The 13,218-nt window shown below is 47.2% G+C and overlaps 1 protein-coding gene across 5 annotated transcripts in view; it reads left to right on the forward strand.

Moving 5' to 3' along the window:
• Window positions 1–13,218, forward strand: part of MAGI1 (membrane associated guanylate kinase, WW and PDZ domain containing 1) — a 661,265-nt gene that overhangs the window by 556,970 nt on the left and 91,077 nt on the right. For all 5 annotated transcript variants that reach the window (XM_084840464.1, XM_084840465.1, XM_084840461.1 and 2 more), the window contains 2 exons: window positions 877–969; window positions 4,807–4,992. In XM_084840464.1, the coding sequence (XP_084696590.1) occupies window positions 877–969; window positions 4,807–4,992 (279 nt within the window). The remainder of the gene's footprint in view (window positions 1–876; window positions 970–4,806; window positions 4,993–13,218) is intronic.

Genomic DNA, 13,218 nt, shown 5'->3' on the forward strand with positions numbered 1-13,218 from the left:
AGGTGGTGTCCAGCAGCTGTGGAGCCTACTCCTCACCTGTCCATCCAGATAGGCAGTGCCTGTGAGAAGGAAAAGCAAACGCACTCCCTCCTCCTTGGAGCTGCTTTCCCTCTGTTCTGCTTTGGCCCAACTTTGGCCAGCAGCTGCTGGGGATGGCTTGTGAAATTGCTTCCCCCACTTGGAAGAGACACACAACTCCCAGCTCTTCCCACTTGCACTGATCTCCCGAAGAATGGTGGCTACTCATTTCTTCTGACAGGAGAAACAGGAGGGAGAAAGGATGATCCCACACACTTCCCAATTATTTGGTCAATGGGTGAATCGTATCTAAGTCAAGCAGCATTAAGTCCCTTTGCTATGCTTCTAGGTATTGTTCGTTCTTCTCCATAGTTTTTCTAAGCTACAAAATAAGTGAAGCTCTGATAAAAGACATCACAATTTCTGATGCAGGATTGAATAGGCTAATGTGTACTCCGAAACCTTGTGTACTCCTACAGTGGCATACACTAGTGCCGTTAACAATGTCTCCTGTATCTGTCATTTCTCTGTGACCAATAATATCAATTCACTGGTCCACCGTTGTCTCTCATTATCCACATTCCCAACACTTACTTCGTTAGGTTTGCTATCAAACCTTGTTCAGGACAGGCACTTTGTTCAGGGATCATTTCTTCTAATACCTCTTGGTTGAAGGCAATTTGAGAAGACTTGGAGAGATGTACACAAATACTATTGTGACAAATCTTTTGTGGGATGCCAAAGAAAGGTGACTGTGGACTTGAGGCATAGTGTGGTCTGCGTGTAGGTCCACTTCTGATTATAGATGTTCTCATGGTCCAGACAAAGAAGAAACTCCCCTCTATTTTCTCTTATCAGAATGGACAGAAGAACATCCCCCTCTTGCCCCTCCAGCTGTTCCAAACCATGCTCCCAGCAACCAGGAGACTATTCGAGATGCCCCAGTGCAAGGTAAATTGCTATAAGCCTTATTTCACTACACTAAATAGATAGGATTCAGACAGTGTTGTTATCTATTTATCCAAAACATACTTCCTTCCTGAAGATTATGGGGGTGTTGCTAAGTTGTCAAGGGAAGGTTTTGCATGATCTGCATTAAAGCAGGGATAGGCAACCTGGTGCCCTCCAGATGTCTTGGATTACAAGAGAGCTTTGGCTACTGGGCAGTACAGAAATAAAATAAATAAATAAATACTCCTGTAAGCCCCAGCTACCTGTGCCAGTGGTCAAGGCTTGTGACAGTTGTAGCCCAAACATCTGGAGGGCACCAGGTTGCTTACCCCTGCACTGAACGGTAAGGTAGTACTTCAGTGGTAGAGCATATGTTTTGTATACAGAAGGTCCCAGATTCAAATGATTTCCAGATAGACCTGGGAAAGATTTCTGCCTGAGACCCTGGTTAGCCCTGGTGCTAGTCCATGTTGATGGTACCAAACTTTGTGGACAGCGGTCTGATGGCATAAGGCAGCTTTCTATGTTCCTATGATTTTAAGGCAGCTTTCCCCAGCCTAGTGCTTTCCATAAGTATAGGACCACAACTTCTAACACCTCCTGCCACTATGACCAATATGCATGCTGGCTGGGGATGATGGGAGTTGGCCTGCCATGCCTTTCTCCCACCCCAGACTTAGGTGAAGAGAAAAGAGTTGTTGTCATACAAACTTCACTTTTGCCTCTGATTTCAGCTCCTACATATTAGGGTTCTCAGAACTGAGGGTCTTTCTTGGCCGCTTCTCCCAGCTCCTCAACTTTCTTCCAAACTGTAGCTAATGACATAGTGCAGTCATGGTAGCCCTGCAGCCCCCCCCCCTTGTTCTATGTACACCTTGGAGTTCATGGTCTTAGCTGCTTCTAGGAACATCACACTGCTATGGCTAGATGGCCTCCCCACTCCCCAAAAGAACACGTGACTGCCTCTCTCTCTGCAACCATCTCCACAAGTGCAGTTTTACTGTACTCTTCATCCTGGAGGGAATTTGAAATAGTAGGACTGGGAAAGACCACAGCGTAGTATAACTTAACTAGGCAGTGTACACAGTGGCACATCTTGCACAGGAAGTATCTCAAGCCACTAAGAATTGTGTAGTAGTGTAGACATTTATACAACATTAATTTACACTTTTATTCTGCTCTTTCTCTGAGGAGCTCAGAGCAGCATACAAGGGCTTAGATCCAGAATTCGGGCCAGTGGAAGACACCTGTGCACTGGGCATTCCCACTTTCTCTTTTCCTCTGCAGCACCCTGTACTCCCAAGAACTATCACCTGAAGGTCAGGGGACCCTGCAAGAAAGGCTTGGGATGTGGTGTGTGGGGCTGCAGTGGGAAGGGCAGAATTGGAGAAAATTGGGTATAGGCAGCTTGTGTGAGTGGGGTCTTCCTTTGAGACCACAAAGTTGTTACATCCAAAGCAGATTATTATCAGTATAGAAAGTAGGAGTGCAGTTGTTACAGATCACATGGCACCTATAACTTACAGAATTTGCTGCAACAAGATGTGGTGATGGCCCCTGGGTTAGACAGCTTCAAAACCCATGGAGGGTGGACCTGTTGATGAGGGACTTCTGGGCTTTCTGGAGGCATATGCTGGTCACTATCAGAGGCAAGATCCTAGATTAAGTGGACCCTTGGTCTGATCCAAAGAAGCTGTTCTTATGCTCTCTGGTTGATATAACGTGAATAAATTTGCTTTTGGAAGGACAAGGAAAGCTGCATTATCGCCACCATTTTAGATTACTCAAGGGCAAGAAGGCATTTAATGTGTGCTCTGCCTTTGAACAATCCAGAGTTAACAATTTTCAAAATGTTTGCTCCAGTTGGATTAGGGTACAAATATGTTTAAAATCAGGCCTAAGAAACAAATCTTATTTGTTTCATTCCAGCGGGGCTTGAGCATGAATAAGCGTGTGCAACATTTGCAGCTAGCTTACACGTTAACCCTGAAGCTCCTTTTTTCACTCTATTCATTTCTGTGAACAACATGATATGAAATGGGGGCTTGCTGCTCTCAAGTACAAGCGACTTCTGTACGCTTGCTTTTTAGAGCCTTCGACACACTTGTCAAACATGTTGAGTCATAGTCTCAGCATGCGCTGAGCCATTCACAAGACTAGTTCAACATATGCCAATCCACCGGAAATGTCACAATGTGTTGACTTCAGCTAATAAAAAGAATCATTGTATGAACTGGGGCTCAAGTTGCAAAGAGTTTATGCCGAAAACATGAAAGAAAATGAAAACAGGTAGATTTTCAGGCATGAAAACGTACTAAAATTGTACCAGGTGTATTTTATTTTTTTACTAACATTTAATTACTTTTTATTACTAGTATAGAAAGGAGAAAATTGTCAAACTGCTAATGAATTTAAGTTAATATATAATTACGTTTTCTTCAGAGATTTGCATGGCATATTCATCTAGTTCTTTAGCAATTTGATACTTTCAAAAATCCATTTAGGCTCAAAAATAATTAGCATCATTTAAAGCTGTGGAGTTCTGAGTTACAGTTAAAGAGTCCTATGGCTGGTGTTTGGAAATACCTATTTTTGTAAATTATGAATTCACCTTCAGTTTAAAGGCATACTCATTACTGCTCAAAATTTTTGTCAGATTCCATTTCTCTAAATATCCTATGGCAAATAGCTAGCAGCCATGGCTTATCTCATCTACAAATGCCTAGGATCGATCCCAACAGAACATTATCTGTGGTTTGTTTGGCCTTCCTATGCATTTCATCTGTGCTTATTTCTAAACACCAGATGCTCAGATTCCATCTGATACAATGCTCAGGTTCTAGAACAAAAGCATTCAGCTGTCTTGATACTTCCGTGTGACCATGGCCATATAAGGCAACTGGAAATTGTTGGTTCTAAAGCTAGTGTCCCTATCTGTTGCTACTGATGTTGGGGGTGTGGATGGGACTGAAGGAGAGAGAGGACTCCACAGCTCAATGTTAGAGCACATGAATAAGGGCCAAGATTCAGTCCCCAGCACATTAAGTGATACTAGCAACTATCTCTGCTCAAGGCCTTAAGGAGCTAGTCCAAGATTATACTGAATCTGATAGACCAATGGTCTGGCTTGAAATAGGCAGCTTTATATGTTCAACAATCAGCTGCTTTTAACAGCAACAACAAGCAAGGCAATATCATGGCATCTTCCATATTTTTACATGTGCAATGGCCATCAGTATATGAAAAGGTAATGAAGATGTTGTCATGCTCATACTTGTATCTATGAATGTACAACCACCTCAAAGATGCTTGGATACTTTTGTTTGATAATGTTATGTAAGTAATAGAAGATATAGTGAAAGCACGCTGCATTAAAACTAGAAGAACTTTAAAGGAAGATGTTGATGAACTAGTATTTTGACTATCGCTAGTTGTACTTAATAAGTCCATTTCATTAAAAAAAAAAACACCACCCACTTTTTAATTAGGTGGTACATTGCCACAGTGTTCCATTATATCACCATCTGCTATCTTCCTACTGGATGGAATGTTACTGTATTAATTGCTATAATGTTTTCAGCCAAGGAAAGATTGTCATGGTGGTGCATTTTAATTGAGTCGGCTCTTTGTGGTGGGTGTGCTGCCTCTTTTGAGCTTCCCAGGAGTTTCTCACCTGCTTGAAAGGGAGAACTCTTGAAGTTTTAAAGCTTGCTTAAGCTTAGAAGTTGGTTCATTTTGTTGTTGGGTGAAGCTGGGAAAAGGGATAGTAGAGAGGAGTGTGTGTGCATTTTTTTCTTCCTCCCTTGGTATATTTGTAAACTTCTGAAACTTCCACAGCAGGAAAACCATTTTTCACACGGAACCCAACTGAACTTAAAGGAAAGTTCATTCACACCAAACTGAGGAAAAGCAGTAGGGGCTTTGGTTTCACCGTTGTTGGAGGAGATGAACCTGATGAATTTCTTCAGATAAAGAGTTTGGTACTTGATGGCCCTGCAGCACTAGATGGCAAAATGGAAACAGGTAGCTATATCAGTCTGGAAGAAAAAGTATTCTCTGCTTTGCACTCATGTAACATTAGCCATTGAAGAATCTTGGACAGCCAGCATGGTCTATTGAGTAGAGCTGTTTGGGCTTTTACATTTTGAAGATCTGAGGTCAAACTGCTAATTCAGACATACATTAAGGGTGCAATCCTGTACATGTTTAGACAGGAAAAAGTCCTACATATCCCAGCATTCCCCAGCCAGCCATCCTATGTATGGCTGGCTGGGGAATGCTGGGATTTGTAGGACTTTTTTCTGTCTAAACATGCAGAGGATTGCGCCCTAAGGGGCCTTGGGCATGTTGAGTTGCCTTGACCTCAGCCTTTATCTATAAAACAAAACAAATAACAAAACAAATAAAATAAAATAAAATCTGTAAGTAAGGATTTTATAGCACTGAAAAGTATAATTTTTTTGGTCACTTGATCAGTACAACTCTAGTGTATAACCAAATAAGTAAGCAGGTTTGTAATAATTTTCTGTACTTGGTAAGTAGTTTTTTTTTCACTAGGTGGGATGCCATTTGAAGTGAGTAGGCAGTTGCCTGATGACGACTTTTATGTAGCTCTCAAAGTTTACTCTAGCGAGTTTAATTAACAATTTCTGTGTCGGTGTAGATCAGTAATATGGCATTGTACCCTGCTAATCTCTTACTGCAATATAATGTTCACCCCAGTCTGGATGCTGAAAAGGACAGGGTAGCATACAAGGAAACAGTGTGCATGTAATTTAACCGGTGTTACATTCGTGCATATACTTCCCATATTGTTGTTGTTGTTGTTCAGTCGTTAAGTTGTGTCCAACTCGTATACATTGCAGCTAATTGAGATAAGCAGCAGTGGTGCATATGAGCATCTTTAGGAAGGTGCTGAGTAAAGCAAGCCTAAATTAGGCATTATTTCAGGCACACATATACAGTGCTCCTCTTAGGTGAGGTGCAAAGCTCATGATGAATAAATCTCAAATTGTGGTTCTGGGCCTAGTTTACAAGATGATGCATTCACACTTGCCTCAGGACTTCAGAACCCTGCCTTTCACAAAGCATTCAGCCAGGCAGAACAAATGACTCTCAGAACTCATGGAACTTTAGCAGTTGGCTTGAGTGTTGCAAAAGAAGTCCTGGTGTGTACACATGCAAGCCCTGGAGCACACCAATTTTGTTAATCATTATTGGAGGGAGTGTTGCTATGGCTGCTAGACAGTGTCTAGATTTTTCAGTTTCTGAGAGCCGAGGTCAGAGCCGGGCAGTCCCTGCCCCTCCCCCTTGTAGCTGGCATGGTTCTCTCTGCACCAGCTATGTCTCTGTGCTCAGAAACAGAGCATGGAGATGGGGAAAGGGGGGTGGTCCCAGGGGTGGGAAGAGGAGGAGAACGCGGAACCGCTTTACACACTTCCTATGCACCATGCGGCCTCTTTCCCTTCCCTTCCATGAAATTGGCCATCTAGCCAAAAATGCAGGGCGGCTGGAGCATGGAGGCAAGGATTGTCTCTGTGCTATAGCCACCCTGCATTGGACACTTGGCAGCCTCCAACTTCGGAGGCCGCCGACTATCTCGACAGGATTGCACCCTTAAACTGGTTATAGGCCTCTTATATGACAAAAGAGTGCTATAGCTTATAAAAAATACAGTATCAATAATTCACAATTAAAATCCAATTAGCAACTTGATCACTAATAAAACCAAACAATATGACTGAAATCAAATACTAAAATTAAAATCAAACATGCACTTAAACAGTTTCCATCAAGCAGCCCCATGAAACTCTTAGGAGGAGGCCACTGAGACTAAATGCATCTTCAGGGTTCTTCTGAAGAAATGCAAAGATGGTGCCCAGTGTCCCCCATCCAGTAATAAGTTCCATAAGCATGGCGCCCCACCAGAAAAACTGTCCTTGTACCCGCCAATCTGAAAGTTCTCAAAGGCAGGCAGACAATAAGGGCCTCAGCCAATGACGTCAGGTTCCTCCAGGTGAAGGTGCTCTTTCAGATAATTTGGCCCCATACCGCATAAGTTTTTAAAAGTTCATGCCAGCATTTAAAATTAATCTCAGCTGGTTTAGTATAGGTGTCACATGATCTGACTGCTTTGCACCCAGTAGCACTTGGATGGCTGAATTCTGCACCAGCTCAAGTTTCTGAGGTGTCTTTAAAGGAAGCCCCTCATAGAGCGCATTGCAGTAATTTAGACTGGACATCACTAGTGCATGGATCACCAAGGCAAGGTCCCATCCTAAAGGTCCCACGCCCCCATTTCCCCCTAAAGAGGAGCTAAAGAAGATTAAAATGTTACAAAGCATTTTTTGGTTATACTTTAGTTACGCCAGAGCAGTTCTGATTCTGAGGAAGAACAGCTATCCGTGGGAGAGGAGCTCGATCATCTCTCACAAGCACAGCAGCTGGCAGAGATTCCTCCTGCCAGCATTCCTGGGAGAGATAGTGACCCTGGCAGTGAGAGAGGGCTGGAGGGGGGCTTGCTGGACACTCAGTGCAGATGCAGGGAGCGACGACAGATGGAGGGCGCCGAAAGGAGGCGCTCTGCTTGTTTGGCGTACAAACAACGGTCGTGTCCCGAGGACTCAAGGGAAAGAGGGAGGATCTCTCCATAGCCCATAAGTTCAGAGTCTTCCTGTGGTTCTCCTTCAAACGGGACCAACTGCCTTAACTGGAGCTTAGGCTACTCTGCTATCTATCCCCAGTGCAGTTCCTTGCTTAGTTGCTAGTGATTAGTATCTGTAAGAGTCATAAAGGAATAAAGCCTTGGAAAGAATCCTCATCATCTGTGTCCTGAGTTGGCTGTTGCAGGGGACTGCAAGAGGCAGCTAGGGTACTCCTGACAGCTTTGTCCCCGTTCCTCTTTTTTTCTCTCTGCTCCTACTGCTTCTGGAGGGTGCCATGGATGCGGCGGTGCAAGCTCTTGCACAAGAGAACCAGGCTCTTCGTGATCAAGTGGCTCAACTGACGACTGCCATACAGGCTCTGCAAGCTGCCGCTCAACCCCCACCACCCCCGATTCCCCCCCACGGCAAGTGCCCGGTGGTTCTGCCAAAGAAGCTTTCTGGTGAGAAAGGACTTTTTCAGATTTTCTGTGCCCAGTCGGAGCTGTACATGCACCTTTGACCTGAGGATTTCCTGACAGAACAGGTTCATGTCGGCTTTATCATTACCCTACTTTCAGGCGTGGCAGCTAAATTGGCTTCGGGACTTCTTCTTGCAAATGACCCCCTGCTCGAGGACTATCAAGGTTTCATGACAGCAATGGCCAGATTTTTCGGTGACCCCGTGCGCACGCAGACGGCTTCTCAGGAGATTTGTCGTCTCAGGCAGGGCAAGGACTTCCCTGCTACACGACAACATTTCACTTGCTGATGCAGGATTTACAGTGGAATGATGCTGCGCTGGTGGCTCAGTTTTTGGACAGTTTGAACGACGAGATCTTGGATGAGTTCATCCACGCACGCCTAGCCTGCCTACTTTGGAGGACCTCATCCAGACCTGCCTCCAGATAAATAGTCAGCTGGAGGGGTGCCAGCAGATCCTTCCGGGAACTGGGGGCCGAGATTTCCCTCCTCCCATTCTTCCACGTTTCCTGCCCCCTCCCCTACCCCCCGTCCCTGTGGTGGGGGCGGAGGAGACCCTGATGCAGCTGGGAGCTACCCAAGCCCAGCTGTCACCAGAGGAACTAGAGCGGCGGCGCACGGAGCGCTGATGCTTTCAGTGCGGAAAGCTGGGACATTTCGCCAAAACCTGCCGCGCCAGACCACAGCCCCACTGCCTCCCCCTCCTCTCTTTCCTCCTCCTCCTCGTCCTCAGGCCTGACTAGGCTGCCCCCCAATCCTGTTGGGGGTCTCCATTGTGGGGGTTGGTTCCCCACCAGGTGGGTGCCTTCCGCAACCCCCCTACCCTCCCACTTGCTATTGCATGTTCACCTCTGCTCCTCCCAGTGGAGTGGGGTGGAGGCCCTAGCTTTAGTTCACTCTCTTCCACAAGATTCCTACCCTGCCTCTTCCTGCCCCCTTGGCAGTGGAGACCATCGATGGGCATCCTCTTTCTTTGGGAGCGGTGACCCGGTTTACAGCGCCGCTCACTCTGCGCACCCAGTCCCACGTTGAGCAGATTCAGTTTCACTTGGCCAAGATTCCCCAATACCCAATCGTGCTGGGTGTTTCCTGGCTCTCTAAGCATAATCCTCAGATTTCTTGGGGGCTTCAGCAAGTGGAGTTTGCGTCTCCCTACTGCCGGAGCATTGCCTCCCGACTTAGGTCCCAGTCCAGTCCTTAACCCTTTCCTCCCCCTTCTCGTCTGCTTCTGGCAGTTCTTCAGCTACCGTGATCCTCCCAGAGAAGTATGCGGCTTTTGGGGATGTTTTTGACAAGAAGGAAGCCGACCAGCTCCCCCCCACACTGCCCTTTTGACTGTGCCATTAACCTCATTCCTGGGGCGACCATCCCTGCTGGCCGGCTGTATTCGAAGTCGGAGCTGGAGCTTCGAGCTCTGCGGGAGTTTTTGGGCACAAACCTCAGACATGGCTTCATTCGCCCCTCCTCCCCCGCCTGCGCCCCTACCATGTTTGTGCACAAAAAATCAACTTTTCACAAAGTTGGACCTGCATGGGGCCTACAATCTGATTCGCATCTGGGAGGGGGATGAGTGGAGAACCTGTTTCAGCACCCAGTACGGAGCATATGAATACCTAGTGATGCCGTTTGGGCTTGCCTGCACCCCCCCCCACACATTTTCGCGTTTTATGAATGCCATCTTCCGGACTATTTGGACACTTTCCTCACTGTGTATCTCAATGATTTACTTATATTTTCTGAGGACCCCCACGTCCATCAGCACAATGCCTCCACTGTCCCCTAGCACCTCCGCGAGCACCATCTTTATGCCAAGCTGGAGAAATGTGCATTTGACCTAACCTCTTTGGACTATCTTGGCTACATTATCTCAGCTGACCGTATCAGGATGGATCCTGCAAAGGTCCAGGCTGTCCTCTTCTGGCAGGCTCCATCCACCAAGAAGGACTTGCAACGTTTTCTGGGTTCTGCAAATTTTTACAGAAAGTTCCTGCCCAGCTTTCTCGGCTGACATCTCCTCTCATGGACCTCCGTAAGGGCAGGAAATCTTCTTTTCATTGGACGGCATCTGCCCAACAGGCTTTCGAGGAACTTAAGAGGTTTTTTAGTTCTGAGCCGATCCTGTTACATTTTGTGGTGCAAACTGATGCCTCTGACTTTGTGGTGGGGGCTGTGCTTTTTCAGCCAGATCGGGCAAGCAGCAGGTTGCAACCCTGCACCTACCACTCCAGGAAGCTGAACATGTCTGAGAGGAATTATACCTGGCGGCAGCTGTGGTGCCTCACTCTTGGGAAGAACTTATTCACTGTGAACAGGCTCAGGATGCTTTTGTCCGCACAAAAGTGGAGGAATTAGGGCTAGCCTCTGGCCTCCCCCACTCTACCCCCTTCTCTTTGCGAGGTGGCCTGCTTTACCATTCCGGCCAGGTCTATGTGCCTTCTAGACCCCTCTGTGTAAAGGTCCTCCATCAGTGCCACGACTCCTCCATCGCTGGGCATTAGACCCTGCACGGAGTGACGTGGGATTTTTAGTGGCCTCGTGTGTGTTGGGACGTCAACACCTATGTCGCCTCCTGCCCAACCTGCCAGTGGGCAAAGGCCCCCTCAGGCAAGCCCACAGGCTTGCTTCACTCCCTGCCTACCCCCTCAGGACCTTGGAGACTGCTGTCCCTTGACTTCATCACTGACTTGCCTCGCTCACACGGTAAGACCACTATTCTGGTGGCGGTGGATTTGTTTTCTAAGATGGCCCATTTCATCCCCTGCTCTGGGTTGCCCACAGCCAGGGAGACGGCGGAGCTTTTTTTGGCGCATGTTTTCCGGCTCCACGGATGGCCCGAGGGTCTCATTTTGGATAGGTGGGCCCAATTCACTGCCCATTTCTGGAGGGAGCTACTTGGGCTTCTCCATGTGACGCTCCGTCTTTCCTCCACCCATCATCCACAGATGGACGGTCAGACCGAGCACACCAATGCGACTCTGGAGCAATATTTGCACTGTTATGTCAATTACCAGCAAGATGACTGGTTTTCCTCTCGCAGAATTTGCTTATAACAATGCCTGCCATGCTTCCACCCCCCCAAACTCCACTTTTTGCCAGTTTTGGTTACCACCCCAAGGCCTTCCTGTCCACCCTAGCTCCCTCTTTGGTGCCTGTGGCCCATGAGTTTTTAGAGGAGTTGAGAGCGGTACACCACCTGTTACGGAACTCCCTCGAGCAAGCCAAGACAGCCTACAAGGCCTCTGCAGACCGGCGGCGCCAGCCTGGTCCATCTCTGCAACCAGGGGACTGGGTTTGGTTGTCCACCCAATACCTCCCCTCTCACTCGCCCGCAAGGAAGCTCACGCCTCGCCGCATGGGGCCTTTCCAGATTACGGCCCAGATTAACCCTGTTGCTTTTTGCCTGGCTCTCCCCCCCTCCATGAAGATCCATCCTGTTTTTCATCGGTCCTTGCTGTCCCCCCTGGTTTCTGGCGACCCTCATCGCTCGGCCAGCTTCCCCCTGCTGCCAGTGCTGGTGGAAGGGGAGGAGGAGTTTGAGGTCGCGGAGATTCTGGACTCCCGCCTTTCTCGCGGCCGCCTGCAATATCTGGTGGACTGGAAGGGGTACGGGCCAGATGAGCGATCCTGGGAACCCGTGGAAAATGTCCATGCTCTGTTGCTGCTGAGGCGCTTCCACCAGCTGTACCCCCACAAGCCCGGGGCCCCAGGGGAGAAGCATGAGGGGGGGGCCTCATGGGAGCGGGAATGATGTCAGGGTGGAAACTGAGCCCATAGAGCCCCAGAGCAGTTCTGATTCTGAGGAGGAACAGCAATCTGTGGGAGAGGAGCTCGCTCATCTCTCACAAGCACAGCAGCTGGCAGAGATTCCTCCTGCCAGCATTCCCGGGAGAGATAGTGACCCTGGCAGTGAGAGAGCGCTGGAGGGGGGCTTGCTGGACACTCAGCACAGACGCAGGGAGCAACGACAGATGGAGGGCGCCGAAAGGAGGCGCCCCACTCGTTTGGCGCTAAAACAACAGTCGTGTCCCGAGGACCCAAGGGTAAGAGAGAGGATCTCTCCATAGCCCATAAGTTTAGAGTCTTCCCGCGGTTCTCCTTCAAATGGGGACCAACTGCCTTACCTGGATCTTAGGCTACTCTACTATCTATCCCCAGTGTAGTTCCTTGCTTAGTCGCTAGTGATTAGTATCTGTAAGAGTCATAAAGGAATAAAGCCTTGGAAAGAATCCTCGTCGTCTGTGTCCTGAGTTGGCTATTGGAGGATACTGCAAGAGGCAGCTAGGGCTGCCTTGTACTTGTACTTGCCTTTAACTTGTACATTTTAAAGAAAAATTAGTAGATTGCACTAGCACCTAAACATTGTTAGACTGTTGGATAATTTGGCCCTGGTCAAGTGTAGGGTCAAATAAAGATATACTTGAAGGCTTTCCATGGACCCCGTGGACAGAGCTAATGGACCACAGTTTGAGAACCTCTGCTGTAGCCTAATCCATATACAATTTTTGGTCATGCTTTCTTCTCTTACCTTGCCCCAGTCTATTACTTTTCCAAGCATACGATGGCAGATTTCTTTTTGTTTATCTAAATGTTTATACCTTGCTCTGCATTTAAAACAAAGAAACTATGGCTTACCAAAACAATAATCAATAAAGCATATTTAAATCCATACAAATTTAACTCAGTAAACTGCTGGAATCTACAAAAGGCCTGCAAAGTCCTGCCTTAGTTTGAGTATTAGCAGGTAGTCAATTCCAAAGCTTTGGGGCCACTTGAAAAGGCTCCATGCCAAGTCTCAATCAACTCTTGTCTGTCTTCGAGGCAGGATTCTGAGCAAGGCCAACCCTCCAGAACTTAAGGGACAAGTGAACTCATGCAGGCAGAGGGATTTGATAAAATACGCAAATCATTTAGGCTATATAGATTTGACCTAAAATAGATATAGAATAAGGATCTTCAATAATGCAAATAGTGAAACCAGCAATACAAATGGAATATTGCTGCACTGAGCACACTTGCCCTTGAAGGGACAACAACAGTATTGTAGCTCAAAATAGAAATAGAATCATAGAAGAGTAGGGTTGGAAGGGGCCTACAAGGCCATCTAGTCCAACCCCCTGCTCAATGC

The sequence above is a fragment of the Heloderma suspectum genome, chromosome 2, assembly GCF_057233095.1.
Source record: "Heloderma suspectum isolate Gila_16-S chromosome 2, 16-S_ref, whole genome shotgun sequence".
Classification (NCBI taxonomy): domain Eukaryota; kingdom Metazoa; phylum Chordata; class Lepidosauria; order Squamata; family Helodermatidae; genus Heloderma; species Heloderma suspectum.